Source organism: Somniosus microcephalus, chromosome 5, assembly GCF_052327205.1.
Source record: "Somniosus microcephalus isolate GS21.2 chromosome 5, FLI_Smic_1.0, whole genome shotgun sequence".
NCBI classification, from domain to species: Eukaryota; Metazoa; Chordata; class Chondrichthyes; order Squaliformes; family Somniosidae; genus Somniosus; species Somniosus microcephalus.
Genome location: NC_140991.1, coordinates 9,141,891 through 9,164,561, shown reverse-complemented (window position 1 = coordinate 9,164,561; position 22,671 = coordinate 9,141,891). Strand labels below are relative to the sequence as shown.

General features: G+C 51.8%; 1 protein-coding gene across 2 annotated transcripts in view; it reads left to right on the top strand.

Annotated features, from left to right (window-relative positions):
- gpaa1 (glycosylphosphatidylinositol anchor attachment 1) overlaps positions 1 to 19,249 on the top strand; it is a 38,381-nt gene extending 19,132 nt beyond the window's left edge. For both annotated transcript variants that reach the window (XM_085987279.1, XM_085987280.1), the window contains exons 5-13: positions 88 to 232; positions 4,463 to 4,564; positions 5,685 to 5,881; positions 6,446 to 6,642; positions 11,556 to 11,709; positions 14,339 to 14,401; positions 16,139 to 16,335; positions 17,020 to 17,190; positions 18,756 to 19,249. In XM_085987279.1, the coding sequence (XP_085843405.1) occupies positions 88 to 232; positions 4,463 to 4,564; positions 5,685 to 5,881; positions 6,446 to 6,642; positions 11,556 to 11,709; positions 14,339 to 14,401; positions 16,139 to 16,335; positions 17,020 to 17,190; positions 18,756 to 18,999 (1,470 nt within the window). In that variant the 3' untranslated portion in view covers positions 19,000 to 19,249. The remainder of the gene's footprint in view (positions 1 to 87; positions 233 to 4,462; positions 4,565 to 5,684; positions 5,882 to 6,445; positions 6,643 to 11,555; positions 11,710 to 14,338; positions 14,402 to 16,138; positions 16,336 to 17,019; positions 17,191 to 18,755) is intronic.
- Positions 19,250 to 22,671: the final 3,422 nt, after the last annotated feature.

Genomic DNA, 22,671 nt, shown 5'->3' with positions numbered 1-22,671 from the left:
AGGTGATTTTGCTGGGTGATCTTTAAACCACTTCTTTCGCAGTCTGACGGGAATTATTTATTCAAGCTGTTCAATTGAAAAATGCAGATGGTGAAAGGGACCAACGTTTACGGAATTCTCCGAGCCTCGAGGGCGGCGAGCACAGAATCCATCGTCCTCAGCACCCCCGTTGATATCAAGCAGAACAGCCAGGCTGCCGGCCTGCTCCTGGCTCTGGCCTCCTACTTCCGAGGTGAGAGTTACCCGGACACACACACAGACACAGACACACACACACACACAGACACACACACACACAGACACACACACACACACACACACACACACACACACACACACACACACACACACACACACACACAGACACACACACACCCCCTTAACCTTTTCTCTCACCTGGAGGGGCGGCTCACACTGGGACACCGTTTCCCCCTCCTCGTCCCAGCTCAGAATACATAGGGGTGGATGTTGCTCTACTGCTGTACAAAGACCGCATCTGGAGCACTTCGTTCAGTTCTGAGCTCCGCACCGTGCCCCCCCACACAACGGAGGAGTTAGCGCTCGTAGAGTTTGGGGAGGGTGGTGTCCATATAAAAGGTGAGAACGGCACTGCCTGTATGTTTTGAGGTTGTGGGAAAGAATGAGTTAGAGTATAGAGCCTTGGTTAAACCCCACCATCTGGAGTAACTGGGTTCAGTTCTGGGCCCCACACCTCAGGGAGGATATATTGGCCTTGGAGAGGGGGCAGCACAGATTCACCAGAATGATACTGGGGGCTAAAAGGGTTAAAGTATGAGGACAGGTTGCACAGACGAGACTTGTATTCCCGAGTTTAGAAGATTGAGAGGTGATCTAATCGAAGTATTTAAGATGATTCTAGGGGAGGTGATCTAATCGAAGTATTTAAGATGATTCTAGGGGAGGTGATCTAATCGAAGTGTTTAAGATGATTCTAGGAGAGGTGATCTAATCGAAGTATTTAAGATGATTCTTGGAGAGGTGATCTAATCGAAGTGTTTAAGATGATTCTAGGAGAGGTGATCTAATCGAAGTATTTAAGATGATTCTAGGAGAGGTGATCTAATCGAAGTATTTAAGATGATTCTAGGGGAGGTGATCTAATCGAAGTGTTTAAGATGATTCTAGGAGAGGTGATCTAATCGAAGTGTTTAAGATGATTCTAGGAGAGGTGATCTAATCGAAGTGTTTAAGATGATTCTTGGAGAGGTGATCTAATCGAAGTGTTTAAGATGATTCTAGGAGAGGTGATCTAATCGAAGTGTTTAAGATGATTCTTGGAGAGGTGATCTAATCGAGGTGTTTAAGATGATTCTAGGAGAGGTGATCTAATCGAGGTGTTTAAGATGATTCTAGGATTCAATAGGGTAGATGGAGAGAAACGATTTCCTCTGGTGGGGGGGAAGAGTCCAGAACAAGAGGACATCACCTTAAAATTAGAACTAAGCCACTCAGGTGATGTCAGGAAGCACTTCTTCATACAAAGGGTGGTGGAAATCTGGAACACTCTCCCCATAAAAGCTGTTGCGGCTGGGGATCAATTGGAGCTTGCAAGACTGGCGGAACGCCTCCGTTCAGTCCGTAAGGGGGACCCCGAGCTTCCGGTCGCCTGTCACTTTAATTCACCACCCCACTCCCACTCAGACCTCACTGTCCGCGGCCTCTTGCATTGTTCCACGGAAGCTCAGCGTAAACTCGAGGAACAGCACCTCATCTTCCGATTAGGCACTTTACAGCCTTCCGGACTCAATATCGAGTTCAACAATTTCAGATCATAACCTCGGCCCCTGTCATATTTTTATATATTTTTTATCCACACCTTTGGTTTGTGCCTTTTGCTTTTTCTCTCCCCCACATGGCAGCTGTCTCACTCTGCCAGCGCATTTCACACTTCATCCAGAGCCATCCTTTGTCTCTTTACCTGTCCTATTACCATCTCGTCTCGCCTTGAATATCTCTTAATGTCTTCACCTCTCACTGACCTTCCCTTTTGATCTTTCATCCCCTCCCCCATTTCCCAGCCCCCAAACTTGCCTTTTAATCTGTTTCATTTCCTGCTTTTTTCTCAGTTCTGAAGAAGGGTTTCGACCTGAAACGTTAACTCTGTTTCTCTCTCCACAGATGTTGCCTGGCCTGCTGAGTTTTTCCAGCGTTTTCTGTTATTATTGATAAACTTTTGTTGAGTAAGGGTATTAAGGGATATGGAACCAAGGCGGGTAGATGGAATTAAGATAGAGACAGGCCATGATGTTATTGAGCGGCGGGACAGGCTCGAGGGGCTGAATGGCCTCCTGCTGTTCTTATGGGTGAGTCGACCTTCACTAACGTGGCAGTGCAGTTACCTCCCGAGCGACTAAGGGAATTGTTGGTGTCGAAGTTTGCCAGTGATCTCGAACCCAAGTCCCAAGGTCAGGTTGGTCAGCGCAGCACGGGGACTGACCCAAGACGCTGGGCTTTAATGTGTCGGCTCCCCTCGAGCCTCGGCAGGGACGGCCTCCACCCTGTGTGGTGCTGAGGTGAGCAGAGCTGGAAGGTCCCAGGTTTGAGCTGGATTGGCTGATAGGAACAGACGCACAAAGCCCAAAGTCCGTTCAGTTCATCTTCTACCAACCCGCAAGTGGCCTAACCCGCTGGGCCACAGCTGTCGCACCACAACTGGCCTCCGCGTCCCTGGGTGCGCAGGAAACAACTTCCACCTGTAAAACAGTCCGAACTGATGGGGCTGAGAATCACCCCTGGACGCTCGCTGTAAGGGTTCTGTGTGAGATGGGTTTGTCCGTCTCCATCCAACAACAACTTGTATTTATACAGCTCCTTTTTAATATAGTAAAACATTTCCCAAGGCGCTTCACAGGAGCGTAATCAGAGAAGAAAGTTGACACCTAGCCACATAAGGAGAGACGAGGGCAGGTGCTTGGTCAAAGAGGTAGATTTTAAGGAGCGTCTTAGAGGGGGAAAGAGAGATAGAGAGGCAAAGAGGTTTAGGGAAGGAATTCCAGAGCTTAGGGCCTCGGCAACAGAAGGCACGGCCGCCAATGGTGGAGCGATGAAAATTGGGGATGCTCAAGAGACCTCCAGTTACAACTTGGCATCAACCCACAATAGAAACACCCAGTGTGGGAAATGGAAATGTCACAATGGTGCAAGTGGGTGAGCTCCTGGCTTGGAGTTAAAATACATTGTTGGGACAGTGTAGAGGGAACTTTACTCTGTATCTAACCCATGCTGTACCTGCCCTGGGAGTGTTTAATGGAACAGTGTAGAGGGAGCTTTACTCTGTATCTAACCTGTGCTGTACCTGCCCTGGGAATGTTTGATGGGGCAGTGTAGAGGCAGCTTTACTCTGTATCTAACCTGTGCTGTACCTGTTCTGAGAGTCTTTGATGGGACAGTGTAGACAGAGCTTTACTCTGTATCTAACCCGTTCTGTACCTGCCCTGGGAGTGTTTGATGGGACAGTGTAGATGGAGCTTTATTCTGTATCTAACCCGTTCTGTACCTGCCCTGGGAGTGTTTGATGGGACAGTGTAAAGGGAGCTTTACTCTGTATCTAACGCGTGCTGTACCTGCCCTGGGAGTGTTTGATGGGGCAGTGTAGAGGGAGCTTTACTCTGTATCTAACCTGTGCTGTAGCTGCCCTGGAAGTGTTTGATGGGACAGTGTAGAGGGAGCTTTACTCTGTATCTAACGCGTGCTGTACCTGCCCTGGGAGTGTTTGATGGGACAGTGTAGAGGGAGCTTTACTCTGTATCTAACCCGTGCTGTACCTGCCCTGGGAGTGTTTGATGGGGCAGTGTAGAGGGAGCTTTACTCTGTATCTAACCTGTGCTGTAGCTGCCCTGGAAGTGTTTGATGGGACAGTGTAGAGGGAGCTTTACTCTGTATCTAACCCGTGCTGTACCTGCCCTGGGAGTGTTTGATGGGACAGTGTAGAGGGAGCTTTACTCTGTATCTAACCCGTGCTGTACCTGCCCTGGGAGTGTTTGATGGGACAGTGTAGAGGGAGATTTACTCTGTATCTAACCCGTGCTGTACCTGCCCTGGGAGTGTTTGATGGGACAGTGTAGAGGGAGATTTACTCTGTATCTAACCCGTGCTGTACCTGCCCTGGGAGTGTTTGATGGGACAGTGTAGAGGGAGCTTTACTCTATATCTAACTCGTGCTGTACCTGACCACTACACCACCGTTATGGTTCTTTATGTGGTGAGCCAATTCTGGCACTGGGTGAAATGGCTGCGCCCCTGAATTGGTGCAGTGCTTATGCACAGAATACTGTTTGTGCCATCTCAGATACACTGAGTCAAAGACAGCCGAACCTCTGGAAAGAGACCTGCCTTTGACTCACTCCCGGGTGATGGCACTGTGAGGTCCTTGGTTACTGGCTCCCACATCAAGTGCTCTATAGGAGCAGTGTCGCTGTTTCTAACACTGTTTATCCCACAGGTCAGATACACTGGGCCAAAGACATCATCTTCCTATTCAACGAGTACGACATGATTGGGATGGAGGCCTGGCTCGAAGCTTATCATGAGGTCAATGTGACCGGTGAGCAAAGCAATGGATTCTGGTTAGAGATCAGATTGCAACCTGAAAGAAAGGCTTGCGTTTCTATAACGCCTTTCACATCCTCAGGATATCTGAAAGCTTTTCACAGCCACTGAAGTACTTTTGAAGTGTAGTCACTGTAGTAATGTAGGAAACGCAGCAGCCAATTTGCACACAGCAAACTCCCACAAACAGCAGTGTGATAATGACCAGATAATCTGTTTTGGCCTGTAGACCGGGGAGAACTTTTTCGAAATAGTGCCCTGGGTTCTTGTATGTCCAGCTGAGAGAGCAGACGGGGACCTCGGTTTAATGTCTCATCCGAAAGACGGCAACTCCGACAGTGCGGCGCTCCCTCAGTACTGCCCCTCCAACAGTGCAGCGCTCCCTCAGTACTGCCCCACCGACTGCAGCACACCCTCAGTACTGACCCTCCGACAGTGCAGCGCTCCCTCAGTACTGCCCCTCCGACTGCAGTGCTCCCTCAGTACTGCCCCTCCGACAGTGCAGCACACCCTCAGTACTGCCCCTCCGACAGTGCAGCGCTCCCTCAGTACTGTCCCTCCGACAGTGCAGCGCTCCCTCAGTACTGTCCCTCCGACAGTGCAGCGCTCCCTCAGTACTGCCCCTGCGACAGTGCAGCGCACCCTCAGTACTGCCCCTGCGACAGTGCAGCGCTCCCTCAGTACTGCCCCTGCGACAGTGCAGCGCACCCTCAGTACTGCCCCTGCGACAGTGCAGCGCTCCCTCAGTACTGCCCCTGCGACAGTGCAGCGCACCCTCAGTACTACCCCCTCCGACGGTGCAGCGCTCCCTCAGTCCTGACTCTCCGACAGTGCAGCACTCCCTCAGTACTGCCCTTCCGACAGTGCAGCACTCCCTCAGTACGGCCCTTCCGACAGTGCGGCGCTCCCTCAGTACTGCCCCCTCTGGCAGTGCAGCGCTCCCTCAGTACTGTCACTCCGACAGTGCAGCGCTCCCTCAGTACTGACTCTCCGACAGTGCGGCGCTCCCTCAGTACTGACCCTCCGACAGTGCAGCGCTCCCTCGGTACTCCACTGGTTTATGTGATCCAGCCCCTGGAATATTGAGGTGTTTTTCTCTTGTCTCCCTGCTCCAGAGATCAGCTCGTCGGTGATGCAGGGTCGAGCGGGAGCAATCCAGGCCGCCATCACCATCGAATTGAGCAGCGACGTCGTCACTAGCTTCGACATCAGTGTGGTGGGGCTGAACGGCCAGCTGCCCAACCTGGACCTGGTGAACCTCTTCATCTCCTTCTGCCAGAAGAATGGAGTGTTGTGCACCATTCAGGGCAAGGTGGGACCCCGGGCTCCGAGAGGCCAGCGAGGACCTCTGGGGGGGGTAATGGGGCAGGTGGGCAAGGGAGGTGACAGCTGGTCTGAGAGTGGGATTGTGGGGGGTCAGAGGGTGGGATTGTGGGGGGTCAGAGGGTGGGATTGTGGGGGGTCAGAGGGTGGGATTGTGGGGGGTCAGAGGGTGGGATTGTGGGGGGTCAGAGGGTGGGATTGTGGGGGTCAAAGGGTGGGATTGTGGGGGGTCAGAGGGTGGGATTAGGGGACTGGGGTCAGGGGGGGGATTGGGGGGTCAGAGGGTGGGATTAGGGGACTGGGGTCAGAGGGTGGGATTGGGGGGGTCAGGGTGGGATTGCAGGGGTCAGAGGGTGAGATTAGGGGACTGGGGTCAGTGGTTGGATGCAGGGGACTGGGGTCAGAGGTTGGGGATGGGGGATTGGGGTCAGACAGTGGGGTTGGGGACAGAAGTTGGAGATCATGTGATGGAGATGGGAGCAGAGACGTGGGCTGGAGGAGTTCATGCCACACGTGAGATGGTGGAATGACCCCACCGTGTGCTTTGTCGCAGTTACCCCGCACTGACGGAGAGACTCTGGATGGTTACATGCACTCGCTGAACACCATGCTGCTGATGGTCCTTAAACAGGGCTCGGGGAAATCGCAGGGCGATCACGGCCTCTTCCTGCGGTACCACATCGAGGCGGTGACAATACGTGGAATTAACAGTTTCCGGCAGTACAAGTACGACATGGTAACCGTCGGCAAGTGAGTGTTGCACGTGGTTAATCATTACATTCAGTAACAGGCGCTCCTGGTTAATCATTACATTCAGTAACAGGCGCTCCTGGTTAATCATTACATTCAGTAACAGGCGGCCCCGGTTAATCATTACATTCAGTAACAGGCGGCCCCGGTTAATCATTACATTCAGTAACAGGCGCTCCTGGTTAATCATTACATTCAGTAACAGGCGCTCCTGGTTAATCATTACATTCAGTAACAGGCGGCCCCGGTTAATCATTACATTCAGTAACAGGCGGCCCCGGTTAATCATTACATTCAGTAACAGGCGGCCCCGGTTAATCATTACATTCAGTAACAGGCGGCCCCGGTTAATCATTACATTCAGTAACAGGCGGCCCCGGTTAATCATTACATTCAGTAACAGGCGGCCCCGGTTAATCATTACATTCAGTAACAGGCGGCCCCGGTTAATCATTACATTCAGTAACAGGCGGCCCCGGTTAATCATTACATTCAGTAACAGGCGGCCCCGGTTAATCATTACATTCAGTAACAGGCGGCCCCGGTTAATCATTACATTCAGTAACAGGCGGCCCCGGTTAATCATTACATTCAGTAACAGGCGGCCCCGGTTAATCATTACACTCAGTAACAGGAGCTCCTGGTTAATCATTACATTCAGTAACAGGCGGCCCCGGTTAATCATTACACTCAGTAACAGGCGGCCCCGGTTAATCATTACATTCAGTAATAGGCGGCCCTGGTTAATCATTACATTCAGTAACAGGCGGCCCCGGTTAATCATTACATTCAGTAACAGGCGGCCCCGGTTAATCATTACATTCAGTAACAGGCGGCCCCGGTTAATCATTACATTCAGTAACAGGCGGCCCCGGTTAATCATTACATTCAGTAACAGGTGGCCCTGGTTAATCATTACATTCAGTAACTGGCGGCTCTGGTTAATCATTACATTCAGTAACAGGCGGCCCTGGTTAATCATTACATTCAGTAACAGGCGGCCCCGGTTAATCATTACACTCAGTAACAGGAGCTCCTGGTTAATCATTACATTCAGTAACAGGCGGCCCTGGTTAATCATTACATTCAGTAACAGGCGGCCCTGGTTAATCATTACATTCAGTAACAGGCGGCCCTGGTTAATCATTACATTCAGTAACAGGCGGCCCCGGTTAATCATTACACTCAGTAACAGGAGCTCCTGGTTAATCATTACATTCAGTAACAGGCGGCCCTGGTTAATCATTACATTCAGTAACAGGCGGCCCTGGTTAATCATTACATTCAGTAACAGGCGGCCCCGGTTAATCATTACATTCAGTAACAGGCGCTCCGGTTAATCATTACATTCAGTAACAGGCGGCCCTGGTTAATCATTACATTCAGTAACAGGCGGCCCCGGTTAATCATTACACTCAGTAACAGGTGGCCCTGGTTAATCATTACATTCAGTAACAGGCGGCCCCGGTTAATCATTACATTCAGTAACAGGCGGCCCCGGTTAATCATTACATTCAGTAACGGGCGGCCCCGGTTAATCATTACATTCAGTAACAGGCGGCCCCGGTTAATCATTACATTCAGTAACAGGCGGCCCCGGTTAATCATTACATTCAGTAACAGGCGGCCCTGGTTAATCATTACATTCAGTAACAGGCGGCCCCGGTTAATCATTACATTCAGTAACAAGCGGCCCCGGTTAATCATTACATTCAGTAACAGGCGCTCCTGGTTAATCATTACATTCAGTAACAGGCGGCCCCGGTTAATCATTACATTCAGTAACAGGCGGCCCCGGTTAATCATTACATTCAGTAACAAGCGGCCCCGGTTAATCATTACATTCAGTAACAGGCGCTCCTGGTTAATCATTACATTCAGTAACAGGCGGCCCCGGTTAATCATTACATTCAGTAACGGGCGGCCCCGGTTAATCATTACATTCAGTAACGGGCGGCCCCGGTTAATCATTACATTCAGTAACAGGTGGCCCTGGTTAATCATTACATTCAGTAACTGGCGGCTCTGGTTAATCATTACATTCAGTAACAGGCGGCCCTGGTTAATCATTACATTCAGTAACAGGCGGCCCCGGTTAATCATTACACTCAGTAACAGGAGCTCCTGGTTAATCATTACATTCAGTAACAGGCGGCCCTGGTTAATCATTACATTCAGTAACAGGCGGCCCTGGTTAATCATTACATTCAGTAACAGGCGGCCCCGGTTAATCATTACATTCAGTAACAGGCGGCCCCGGTTAATCATTACATTCAGTAACGGGCGGCCCCGGTTAATCATTACATTCAGTAACGGGCGGCCCCGGTTAATCATTACATTCAGTAACAGGTGGCCCTGGTTAATCATTACATTCAGTAACTGGCGGCTCTGGTTAATCATTACATTCAGTAACAGGCGGCCCTGGTTAATCATTACATTCAGTAACAGGCGGCCCCGGTTAATCATTACACTCAGTAACAGGAGCTCCTGGTTAATCATTACATTCAGTAACAGGCGGCCCTGGTTAATCATTACATTCAGTAACAGGCGGCCCTGGTTAATCATTACATTCAGTAACAGGCGGCCCTGGTTAATCATTACATTCAGTAACAGGCGGCCCCGGTTAATCATTACACTCAGTAACAGGAGCTCCTGGTTAATCATTACATTCAGTAACAGGCGGCCCTGGTTAATCATTACATTCAGTAACAGGCGGCCCTGGTTAATCATTACATTCAGTAACAGGCGGCCCTGGTTAATCATTACATTCAGTAACAGGCGGCCCCGGTTAATCATTACATTCAGTAACAGGCGCTCCTGGTTAATCATTACATTCAGTAACAAGCGGCCGTGGTTAATCATTACATTCAGTAACAGGCGGCCCTGGTTAATCATTACATTCAGTAACAGGCGGCCCCGGTTAATCATTACATTCAGTAACAGGCGGCCCCGGTTAATCATTACATTCAGTAACGGGCGGCCCCGGTTAATCATTACATTCAGTAACGGGCGGCCCCGGTTAATCATTACATTCAGTAACAGGTGGCCCTGGTTAATCATTACATTCAGTAACTGGCGGCTCTGGTTAATCATTACATTCAGTAACAGGCGGCCCTGGTTAATCATTACATTCAGTAACAGGCGGCCCCGGTTAATCATTACACTCAGTAACAGGAGCTCCTGGTTAATCATTACATTCAGTAACAGGCGGCCCTGGTTAATCATTACATTCAGTAACAGGCGGCCCTGGTTAATCATTACATTCAGTAACAGGCGGCCCTGGTTAATCATTACATTCAGTAACAGGCGGCCCCGGTTAATCATTACACTCAGTAACAGGAGCTCCTGGTTAATCATTACATTCAGTAACAGGCGGCCCTGGTTAATCATTACATTCAGTAACAGGCGGCCCTGGTTAATCATTACATTCAGTAACAGGCGGCCCTGGTTAATCATTACATTCAGTAACAGGCGGCCCCGGTTAATCATTACATTCAGTAACAGGCGCTCCTGGTTAATCATTACATTCAGTAACAAGCGGCCGTGGTTAATCATTACATTCAGTAACAGGCGGCCCCGGTTAATCATTACATTCAGTAACAGGCGGCCCCGGTTAATCATTACACTCAGTAACAGGCGCTCCTGGTTAATCATTACATTCAGTAACAGGCGGCCCTGGTTAATCATTACATTCAGTAACTGGCGGCTCTGGTTAATCATTACATTCAGTAACAGGCGGCCCCGGTTAATCATTACATTCAGTAACAGGCGGCCCTGGTTAATCATTACATTCAGTAACAGGCGGCCCTGGTTAATCATTACATTCAGTAACAGGCGGCCCTGGTTAATCATTACATTCAGTAACAGGCGGCCCCGGTTAATCATTACACTCAGTAACAGGAGCTCCTGGTTAATCATTACATTCAGTAACAGGCGGCCCTGGTTAATCATTACATTCAGTAACAGGCGGCCCCGGTTAATCATTACATTCAGTAACAGGCGCTCCTGGTTAATCATTACATTCAGTAACAAGCGGCCGTGGTTAATCATTACATTCAGTAACAGGCGGCCCCGGTTAATCATTACATTCAGTAACAGGCGGCCCCGGTTAATCATTACACTCAGTAACAGGCGCTCCTGGTTAATCATTACATTCAGTAACAGGCGGCCCTGGTTAATCATTACATTCAGTAACTGGCGGCTCTGGTTAATCATTACATTCAGTAACAGGCGGCCCCGGTTAATCATTACATTCAGTAACAGGCGGCCCTGGTTAATCATTACATTCAGTAACTGGCGGCTCTGGTTAATCATTACATTCAGTAACAGGCGGCCCCGGTTAATCATTACATTCAGTAACAGGCGGCCCCGGTTAATCATTACATTCAGTAACAGGCGGCCCCGGTTAATCATTACATTCAGTAACAGGCGGCCCTGGTTAATCATTACATTCAGTAACAGGCGGCCCCGGTTAATCATTACATTCAGTAACAGGCGGCCCCGGTTAATCATTACATTCAGTAACAGGCGGCCCTGGTTAATCATTACACTCAGTAACAGGCGGCCCTGGTTAATCATTACATTCAGTAACAGGCGGCCCTGGTTAATCATTACATTCAGTAACAGGCGGCCCCGGTTAATCATTACATTCAGTAACAGGCGGCCCCGGTTAATCATTACATTCAGTAACAGGCGGCCCCGGTTAATCATTACATTCAGTAACAGGCGGCCCTGGTTAATCATTACATTCAGTAACAGGCGGCCCCGGTTAATCATTACATTCAGTAACAGGCGGCCCCGGTTAATCATTACATTCAGTAACAGGCGGCCGTGGTTAATCATTACATTCAGTAACAGGCGGCCCTGGTTAATCAGGACAAATGTCTAATTGCTGGAACCTTTTCCCGGTCTAGAGTGTTCGAGGGGATAGTGAGGAAGTTGAACAACCTGCTGGAGAGGCTGCACCAGTCCTACTTCTTCTACCTGCTGCCGTCTCTCTCTCGCTTCGCCTCCATTGGCTATTACATGCCCGCCTTCATCTTCCTCGTACTCATCCTGCTGCTGAAGATATCCTTTTAACAGTTGGTTCACGGTGATGTGAAGTGCCCAGCCGCTGGCTCCTCTCCAGTGAGGGGTTTTGGTTTGACCGGGTTAGAGGAGCGGTGAGACCTGGGGTTACAGATACACAAATCATTAAAAGTTGTGACGCATGTTAATAAGGCCATAAAAAAAGCAAGCACTATGTTTCAATTCAGTTCAATTCAATTCAATTTTATTTGTCATATATGCAGCAGACGTGTGTACTGCACAATGAAATGTTGATTTTTACGAGTCCTCCCAACATTGAAATAAATATGGCATAACAATGATAAAAATACTAATAGAAATACAGTAATAATAAATAAAACAACAGTAATAAGTAATAATAAATGATATGTTCATGAGTCTTATGGCCTGGGGGTAGAAGCTGTTTCGAAACCTGCTGGTACGAGACCGTATGCTTCGGTATCTCTTACCGGACAGGAGCAGGGCGAAGAGGTTGTGGCTGGGGTGGCTCGCGTCTTTCATGATTCTCAGGGCTATAGGTTCATTTCTAGAGGGATAGACTTGAAAAGCAGAGAATTTATGTTAAACTTGTACAGAACCTTGGTCAGACCAACACTTGGAGCACTGTGAACAGTTCTGGTCACCATATTATAAAAAGGATATAGAGGTACAGGTAGACTATCCTTTATCCGAAAACCTCGGGACCAGTCGTGTTTCGGTTTTTGGAGAATTTCGGATTTCGGAAGGTGGGTCGGTGGGGGTCGGGGCCGGGGGGGAGTCGGCGGGGGGTCGTGCGCACGACTTACGCTGACGCTCAGCGTAAGTCGGGGGGGGGGGTCCGCGGGGGGTCGTGCGCACGACTTACCCTTTATCCGAACTTCCGAAACTGGAACCCTCTAAAAACCTTCGGTTTTTTCGTTCAGCGTAAGTCGTGCGCACGACTTACGCTGAACGAAAAAACCTTCGGTTTTTAGAGGGTTTCGGTTTTCGGAAGTTCAGATAAAGGGTAGTCTACCTGTACTAGAGAAGGTGCAAAAAAGGGTTTATAAGGAGGATAACAGAACTGAGAGGTTATAACTATCAGGAAAGACTGAACAGGCTGGGGCTCTTTTCTCTAGAAAGGTGAAGGCTGAGGGGTGACCTGATCGAGGTCTTTAAGATTATGAACGGGTTTGATGGGGTAGACGTGGAGAACTTGTTTCCACTTGTGGGGGAGACCAGAACTAGAGGCCATCAATATAAGACAGTCACTAATAAATCCAATAGTGAATTCAGGAGAAACTTCTTTACCCAGAGAGTGGTGAGAATGTGGAACTCGCTACCACAGGGAGTGGTTGAGGTGAATAGTATAGATACATTTAAGGGGAAGTTAGATAAACACATGAGGGAGAAAGGAATAGAAGGAGATGCTCATAGGGTGAGATGAAGAGGGGTGGGGGGAGGCTCGTGTGGAACATTATCGATCCTGGACAGCGTCGGCAGAGTTATTTAATTATGAGAGGTGAATCACAGCGCAAGCTCGATCCTGTTCTAACCTGTGATCCACCTTAGTGCAGGAGTGGCTGGGTCGCGATGAGGAGACGGCTGATTTCCTCCTCTTGCTTCCCCCCCCCACCCCGGATGGTGCTGAGGCCATTTGTAACCAGCCCACTCCAGCGGCCTGTGCTCCGCGCTCGATCCTGTCACCTTCCTGGTCTCTGGCTCGGCCACTCGCCGGCTAAACTCGCGGGGACCCCGGGAGGAGCTCACCGTCCTGTAGTAAATACAAGTTGCTGTGTTGGAGGGAACTGCAGTATAACGCAGGGTGCCACCACACTGCCAGTGCGCTCCACCCTCTCCCCCTCGACCTTGGGCACAGCAAGTGACGGAGAGGAACACCTTGGTCGCCAGTCTGCAGGAGAAAGGCAAAGTGGCACCTACCCCTGAGGCATGTCAACTCAGCGTGCTGTTACAGCGGGAAGTCTATTCACTTGTGCCTCGTCTTAAGGGATCTAGATCAGAAGATTGAGGGTTCGAGTCCCACTCCAGGGACTTGAGCACATAATCCAAACCGACATTCCCAATGCAGTACTGAGGGAGCGCTGCACTGTCGGAGGGGCAGTACTGAGGGAGCGCTGCACTGTCGGAGGGGCAGTACTGAGGGAGCGCTGCACTGTCGGAGGGGCAGTACTGAGGGAGTGCTGCACTGTCGGAGGGGCAGTACTGAGGGAGCGCTGCACTGTCGGAGGGGCAGTACTGAGGGTGCGCCGCACATTCGGAGGTGCCATCTTTCGGATGAGGCGTTAAACCGAGGCCCCCTCTGCCCCCTCAGGTGGATGTAAAAGATCCCATGGCCACTATTGGAAGAAGAGCAGGGGGAGTTCTCCCCGGTGTCCTGACCAATATTTATCCCTCAACCAACATCACTAAAACAGATTATCTGGTCATTATCTCATTGCTGTTTGTGGGAGCTTGCTGTGCGCACATTGACCGCCGTGTTTCCTACATTAAAACAGTGACTACACTTCAAAAGGTACTTCATTGGCTGTAAAGTGCTGTGGGACGTCCGGTGGTTGTGAAAGGTGCTATAAAAATGCAAGTAACAAATCTGCCGTAAAAATTCCTCAGGTTTCCGATTTGTTGATCCATGTTTTCCTTAATGTGTTTCGACGCTCTGGACCTGTGGATTAAACTGTTGAAAGTTCCTGCGTGCCCCCAGGACTGTGTCGAGGAGGTACGGAGGGCGGGTGAGGGTTGGGGGGTGTCTGTCGGAGCTCGGGACCTCTTATACTCTGTCGGTTCCATTTTCCTCCCACTCCCTCTCTCCTGAAGGTACTGACGTGCTGGGTTTCAGTTGCCATGGTTACTAACAGGCCTCCTGTCCCTGACCCAGGTGTCAGTGTGTGAAGTTTGTGAGCCCAGATACCGACTGTCATAGGCCACTCAGTCCTGTGGTGCGGCAGGAGCAGGGCCCTGTCCATCTTGCCCCGGGTCCCACACCTGTCCCTGGATAGCAGAACCTCAACTACATCTCCTCTCTGGAACCTGGGTACTGAGGCCAAATGCAGCCTTGGCTCCACCCCTTGGTTCAGTGGGTAGCTCTCTCGCCTCAGTCTAAAGGTCGTGGGTTGAAGTCTCACTCCAAAGACTTCAGCACAAAAATCTAGGCTGACACTCCACTACAGTACTGAGGGAGCACTGCACTGTCGGAGGGGCAGTACTGAGGGAGCACTGCACTGTCGGAGGGTCAGTACTGAGGGAGCGCTGCACTGTTGGAGGGGCAGTACTGAGGGAGCGCTGCACTGTCAGAGGGGCAGTACTGAGGGAGCGCTGCACTGTCAGAGGGGCAGTACTGAGGGAGTGCTGCACTGTCAGAGGGGCAGTACTGAGGGAGTGCTGGAGTGCTGCAGTGTCGGAGGGACAGTACTGAGGGAGCGCTGCACTGTCGGAGGGGCAGTACTGAGGGAGTGCCGCACTGTCGGAGGGACAGTACTGAGGGAGCGCCGCACTGTCGGAGGGACAGTACTGAGGGAGCGCTGCACTGTCAGAGGGGCAGTACTGAGGGAGTGCTGCAGTGTCGGAGGGACAGTACTGAGGGAGTGCTGCACTGTCGGAGGGACAGTACTGAGGGAGCGCTGCACTGTCGGAGGGGCAGTACTGAGGGAGCGCCGCACTGTCGGAGGGACAGTACTGAGGGAGCGCCGCACTGTCGGAGGGACAGTACTGAGGGAGCGCCGCACTGTCGGAGGGGCAGTACTGAGGGAGCGCAGCACTGTCGGAGGGGCAGTACTGATGGAGCGCCGCACTGGCGGAGGGGCAGTACTGATGGAGCGCCGCACTGTCGGAGGGGCAGTACGGAGGGAGCGCCGGACTGTCGGAGGGTCAGTACTGAGGGAGCGCTGCACTGTGGGAGGGGCAATACTGAGGGAGCGCTGCACTGTGGGAGGGGCAGTACTGAGCGAGCGCTGCACTGTTGGAGGGGCAGTACTGAGAGAGCGCTGCACTGTTGGAGGGGCAGTACTGAGGGAGCGCCGCACTGTTGGAGGGGCAGTACTGAGGGAGCGCCGCACTGTTGGAGGGGCAGTACTGAGGGAGCACCGCACTGTCGGAGGTGCTGTCTTTCCGATGAAACGTTAAACCGAGGCCCCCGTCTGCCCTCTCGGATGGACCTACAAGATCCCATGTCACTATTGGAAGAATAGTTCTTCCCTGGTGTCCTGGGCCAATATTTATCCCTCAACCAACATCACTAAAACAGATGACCTGGTCATTATCTCATTGTTGTTTGTGGATTCAGGGCAGGAGATCTGGCTGATCGATTTGCCCGCCCCCCCGCTCCAACTGCTGCCCCATTCTGTGATGTGTGGACTGATGGTTGTCAGGGAACGCGCCAGGTCTGTACGGCTCCGTCTCCCCTCATTACCCGTCAGTCGTCTGCTTCCAGTGTGATTACTGTTGTTTTTTCCCCCAGGATGTGAGACCGGGTTTCCTGTCGATCCTGACTCCGATCTTTATCTGCCACGCCATGGGCCTCGCCCTCTACTATGTGCCACTCTTGTGCCAGGGGACCGCCACGGACCACTTCCCCGTGTCTGAGACAGAAGCCGTCGTGCTCACCTCCATCGCCATCTACGTGGCCGGACTCGCACTGCCCCACAACACACAGAGGTACAGCGGAGAGAGCAAGTGTGAGCAGGGAATGAGCGCGTGCAAGAGTGTGAGCAGGGAATGAGCGCGTGAAAGAGTGTGAGCAGGGAATGCGAGCATTGGCCGAGTGTGAGCAGAGATTGTGCAATCACAGTGAGATGCAGATAGAGAGAGAGGGCTGGACACTGGGCAATCGATTTAGTGAGAGCGTGACACTGGACAAGACAGGAAGGGACCAAGTCATGAGCCCCAATGAGACTATTAGTCCCAGTGCATCTCCATCTCTGTAACCAGCATCAGATCAGATATTTCGATTAAACTGGGATTGTTTTCCAGGAGGGTCGGTAATTGGAGGACACCGACTTTAGGTAATTGGCAAGAGAGCCAGGGGGGAAGATGAGAACATTTTTTAGGCAGCACTTCTTGTTGCGATCTGGAATGCGCTGCCTGAAAGGGCAGTGGAAGCAGAGTCAATAATAACTTTCAGAAGGGAATTGGATAAATGGAGTGGAAAAAATTGCAGGTCTACGGGGAAAGAGCAGGGAGTGGGACTAATTGGAGAGCTCTGTCACAGAGCCGGCACAGGCGCGATGGGATGAATGGCCTCCTGTGCTGTGTGATTCTATGAAATTGCTGGATGTTTGTATTTAAATTGAGTCGCTGTGTTGTGTAACCTCCTGGTTGTTCCCCCCGCCCCCTCCGTAGGGTCCTGCCGATCGAGCAGGCTGACTGTGGCTGGATGACTCTGAAGCTGATTTCCATTCTCTACCTGGCTTTGCTCCTGGGCTGCATCACGCTGGTCAACTTCTCGTTGGGCTTCATCCTGGCCGTCAGCCTGGTCCCGGCGGCTGCCTTGGCTCAGCCAGTGTCGCACAAGTAAGTGAAGGCAAATAAAACGGGCGAATCGGACGAATGCTTGAAGGGGAAAAATTTGCAGGGCTCTGGGGAAAGAGCAGGGGGGAGTGGGACTAATTGGATCGCTCTTTCAAAGAGCCGGCACAGGCACGATGGACCGAATGGCCGCCTCCTGTGCTGTATCATTCTATGAAAACTAAAGGATTGTTTCAAATGGGGAAAAGAACTTGCACTTATATAGCGCCTGTCACGTCCTCAGAATGTCCCAAAGCGCTTTACAGCCAACAAACGATGAGGGAGGTCTATCAGCCATTGTATCTCATTCCTCCCAAATACCAGCCTGACTGTCTCCCCAGCACATGATAAGCTCGAGGGCCCCAGTTTCAGGTCTCGTAGGGAGGGTATGATGGCCTAGAAATTCGGTTGTGGGTCCGCCAGGGCTTTAGCGCCCGAAATTTTGCGCCGGCGTTAATGCCGCTGCGCCCGACGAAAATTCGGTTGCCCTGGGCCCAGACGGCGGTGGGCGCTAATGGAGGGTTTTTGCGCCTCACTATGGTCGTTCAGTGCAGTTTTGAGGCGCTAATCCCCCGCTGCGGCACCCGAGGCGGTGCGGCAGGCTGGGGTACTGCAGGCCTCCTCCTTCTGTTAAGGAGGAGCTGCCTGCAGCCGACCGCTGGCCGGTCGATTCGCCCGACAAATGAGCCCGGCACCTCGGGGAAGAGCCGGGCTCGCGGGCCACACACATCAGTGCCGCGGGGGGGTGGTGGAGGAGTCCGGGGAGGGAGGTGCGGGCAGGCGGCCGCCGGGAAAGCGGCCGGCCGCCGCTCCACCTTTATGCGCCGGCGCAAAGGTGTGTAACATCCCTTTCAACAATCGTTGGTTGAGGCTGCCACGGGCGAGGCAGCCGCAACTGAATTTGGGCTTGGGGCCGGGTTACCACGGCAACCGGGACGCTGCGCACACCGATGACGTCATCGGTGCCGGCGCAGCGCTACCGGCTAACGCCGATGGTAGGGCCCAACGCAATTTCGTTACCAGCTATAATTCCGGCGCAAGACCCTCTAACGCCTCTAATTGGGCGCTAACCCCACCGAATTTCTAGGCCGATAGGTTTGTTTTGCGGGGGCAAATGATGCATTTGCATCCCACCCCAGACCTTCATCCCCTCTGGGATGGATTGAACCTTGGTCTAGACAGTGGGTAAGGACAGCGCCTGATCCTCTATATACCACCAAAGCTGGATAGAGGATCAGCCACAGTGGATGCACATCTCTATCCGAGAAGGATTGCAGATTGTATTCAGCATCAGATCAGATATTTGAATGAAATTATTGAATGTTATTTAAATTGAGGAGCTGTGGTGTGTGACCTTCAGACATTTCTTGGTCAGAAGATTTTTATTCCCTCTATCTGGGCTGTTTTTTGTAGCCACCTCCCAGGCTCCTCTATGTTCAAACACTTTTCAATGCAGTTATTGGATGTTTGTATTTAAATTGAGTGAGGAGCGGTGGTGTGTGACACTTTTTCCACGGCCACTTCTAGGGATTTTAACCCTCGCGTCTCTTTCTCCCCCGCCCCCTCCGCAGGTTGCTGAACGCCCTGTTCCTCATCCTGATGTCGCCGGCAACGGTCCTGATGCTTTGCATCTACCTGTACCACGAGCTGGCGGAGTACCCAGTTACCTTGCCGGAGTGCTGGCAGCTGTTCCTGCAAGCCATTGCCGAATCCATCCTGGACCACCACCTGTACGGCTGCATCGTTTACCCTTTCATCGTGTTCTTCGTCTACCCTTGCTGGCTCCTCCTGTGGAACGTGGTCTTCTGGAACTAGGACGACGCAGACCACGCCCACCCCTGGCGGCACGCTCCGGCGCGCTAGCTTCGAAAGTGGCGGCATAGGCCTCCTCGCCCGTGGACATGGCTGACACCTCACCGAGGGGTCGAACCAAGAGTTATTTTTTTCCCTCCTGTTTTTAAATAACATTAATTCTCGTTCTGGGGTTCGCTGCTTGAATTTCAATTGCTCTCTTTTCTCGGGGGAGGGGGAGAGAAGGGGGAGACAGCACAGCTAGGGGAGGGGCACAGCGAGGGGTCGGGGGGGAAGAGAACGGGGCCAGAGGGGAGGGGGAGAGATACAAGGAGCGGTCATGTGGAGGGGCAGAGAGGGAGTGGGAACTGGGGGGGGGGGGGGGGGGGTCATGGCAAAGTGGAGGGGGCATTGGGTCATGGGAAGGAGTGGAGATGTGGAGGGAAGTATCATTGGGAGGGAGAGGGGGCTGAGGAGGGGAAGGATCATGGAGGCGGTTGGACAGGGGGAGGGGGCTAAGGAGGGAAGGGGTTAATGGGGAAGGGAAAAGCAGCCACTGTCCGGGGTCCCAATGCAGAAGGATACCCCTACTAGCAATCGGAGCCTTCAGGGGAGGGGGAAAATGCGAAGGTCCATTACGGTCTGGGGAGGCCAAACCTCAAAAAATACACTCCGGGCTAGATTGAACCTTGGTCCAGACGGGAAAAGGTTAGTGTCTGAGCCTTTGTACCACCAAAGAATTCCCTCGAGAAGCTTAGCCCCAGTGGGCGCACCTATCTATCCGAGAAGGATTTCAGACTGTATTCAGCATCTGATCAGATATTTTAATGTGATTATTGGATGTTTGTATTTAAATTGAGTGAAGAGCTGCGATGTACAACCTGTAAACACTTCTTGGTCAGAAGATCTTTATTCCCTCTATCTGGGCTGGTTTTGAAGCCAGGCCCAGCAACACATTTCAATGAAATTATTGGATGTTTGTATTTAAATTGAGTGAGGAGCTGCCCCCGCCCCTCGCACCACTTAGTTTATAACATTGAAGCTTGTTTTCTGTGTAAATAGTTGACGGGAATTTTAAACATGAAACACTAGAGAATAAAAATAGTGATCCATGTCCACTTTACATTGATTCCAGTTGCAGATTCCAGTGGTATCAAGTAGAATAAAAAGAAAGACTTGCATTTCTATAGCGCTTTTCATGCCCTCATGATGTTGCAAAGCGCTTTACAGCCAACTCCCCTGCTCTTCCAATAGTGGCCGTGCGATCTTTTACAACCACCTGAGAGTGCAGACGGGGCCTCGGTTTAAAGACTTATCTGACAGTGCAGCACTCCCTCAGTACTGCCCCTCCGACAGTGCAGCACTCCCTCAGTACTGCCCCTCCGACAGTGCAGCACTCCCTCAGTACTGCCCCTCCGACAGTGCGGCGCTCCCTCAGTACTGCCCTTCCGACAGTGCGGCGCTCCCTCAGTACCGCCCTTCCGACAGTGCGGCGCTCCCTCAGTACCACCCCTCCGACAGTGCAGCGCTCCCTCAGTACTGCCCCTCCGACAGTGCAGCGCTCCCTCAGTACTGCCCCTCCAACAGTGCAGCACTCCCTCAGTACTGACCCTCCCACAGTGCATCACTCCCTCAGTACTGCCCCTCCAACAGTGCAGCACTCCCTCAGTACTGCCCCTCTGACAGTGCAGCACTCCCTCAGTACTGCCCTTCCGACAGTGCAGGCTCCCTCAGTACCGCCCCTCCGACAGTGCAGCGCTCCCTCAGTACCGCCCCTCCAACCGTGCAGCGCTCCCTCAGTACTGCCCCTCCGACAGTGCAGCGCTCCCTCAGTACTGCACTGGGAGTGTCAGCCTGGATGCAGAAGGTGGTGGTGAGCCGCCGCCTTGAACCGCTGCAATCCGTGTTGTAAAGGAGGGAGTTCCAGGATTTTGACCCAGCGATGATGAAGGAACGGCAATATATTTCCAAGTCAGGATGGTGTGTAACTTCGAGGGGAACCTGGAGGTGATGTTGTTCCCATGCGCCTGCTGCCCTTGTCTTTCTAGGTGGAAGAGGTCGCGGGTTTGGGAGGTGCTGCCAAAGAAGCCTTGGCGAGTTGCTGCAGTGCATCTTGTAGTTGGTACACACTGCAGCCACAGTACGCCGGTGGTGGAGGGAGTGAATGTTTAAGGTGGTGGATGGGGTGCCAATCAAGCGGGCTGATTTGTCCTGGATGGTGTCGAGCTTCTTGAGTGTTGTTGGAGCTGCACTCATCCAGGCAAGTGGAGAGTATTCCATCACACTCCTGACTTGTGCCTTGTAGATGGTGGAAAGGCTTTCGGGAGGTCAGGAAATGAGACACTTGCCGCAGAATACCCAGCCTCTGACCTGCTCTTGTTGCCACAGTATTTATGTAGCTAGTCCAGTTAATTTTGGGTCAATGGTGACCTCCCCCAGGATGTTGATGGTGGGGGATTCGGCGATGGTAATGCAATCTCTTGTTGGAGATAGTCATTGCCTGGCACTTGTATGATGTGAATGTTACCGGCCACTTATCAGCCCAAGCCTGAATGTTGTCCAGGTGTTGCTGCATGCGGGCATGGACTGCTTCATTATCTGAGCAGTTGCCCAGCGATGTCCTGGGGCTGAGATGATTGACCTCCAACAACCACTTTCCTTTGTGCTAGGTATAACTCCAGCGAGTGGAGAATTTTCCCCCCGATTCACATTGACTTCCGTTTTACTAGGGCTCCTTGATGCCACACTTGGTCAAATGCTGCCTTGATGTCAAGGGCAGTCACTCTCACCTCACCTCTGGAATTCATCTCTTTTGTCCATGTTTGGGCCAAGGCTGTAATGAGGTCTGGGGCCGAGTGGTCCTGGCGAACCCTAACTGAGCATCAGTGAGCAGGTTATTGGTGAGTAAGTGCTGCTTGATGGCACTGTCGATGACACCTTCCATCACTTTGCTGATGATTGAGAGTAGACTGATGGGGCGGTAATTGGCCGGGTTGGATTTGTCCTGCTTTTTGTGGACAGGACATAACTGGGCAGTTTTCCGCATTGTCTGATCGATGCCACTGTTGCAGCTGTACTGGAACAGCTTGGCTAGAGGAGTGGCTAGTTTTGGAGCACAAGTCTTCAACACGATAGCCGAATGTTGTTGGACCGGGGTCAAGCAAGGCTGTGTCATCGCACCAACGCTCTTCTCGATCTTCCTTGCAGCAATGCTCCATCTCACCCTCAGTAAGCTCCCCGCTGGAATGGAGCTAATTTACAGAACAAACAGGAAACTGTTCAACCTCCGTCCCCTCCAGTCCAGGTCCAAGGTCGTCCCGTTGTGGAATTACAGTATGCAGACGACGCTTGCGTCTGCGCACACTCGGAGATCAAACTCCAAACCATCGTTAACACCTTCACCGAAGCGTACGAGAGCATGCGCCTTACACTAACCATCCGTAAGACAGGTCTTCTACCAACCTGCCCCTGCCACACAGTACTGCCCCCCATTATCAAAATCCACGACACGGCCTTGGACAACGTGGACCACTTTCCATACCTCGGGAGCCTACTGTCAACAAGGGCAGACGTCGATGACGAAGTCCAACACCGCCTTCAGTGTGCCAGTGCAGCCTTCGGTCACCTGAGGAAGAGTGTGTTTGAAGACCAGGACCTCAAACCCTGCACTAAGCTCATGGGCTACAGAGCAGCAGC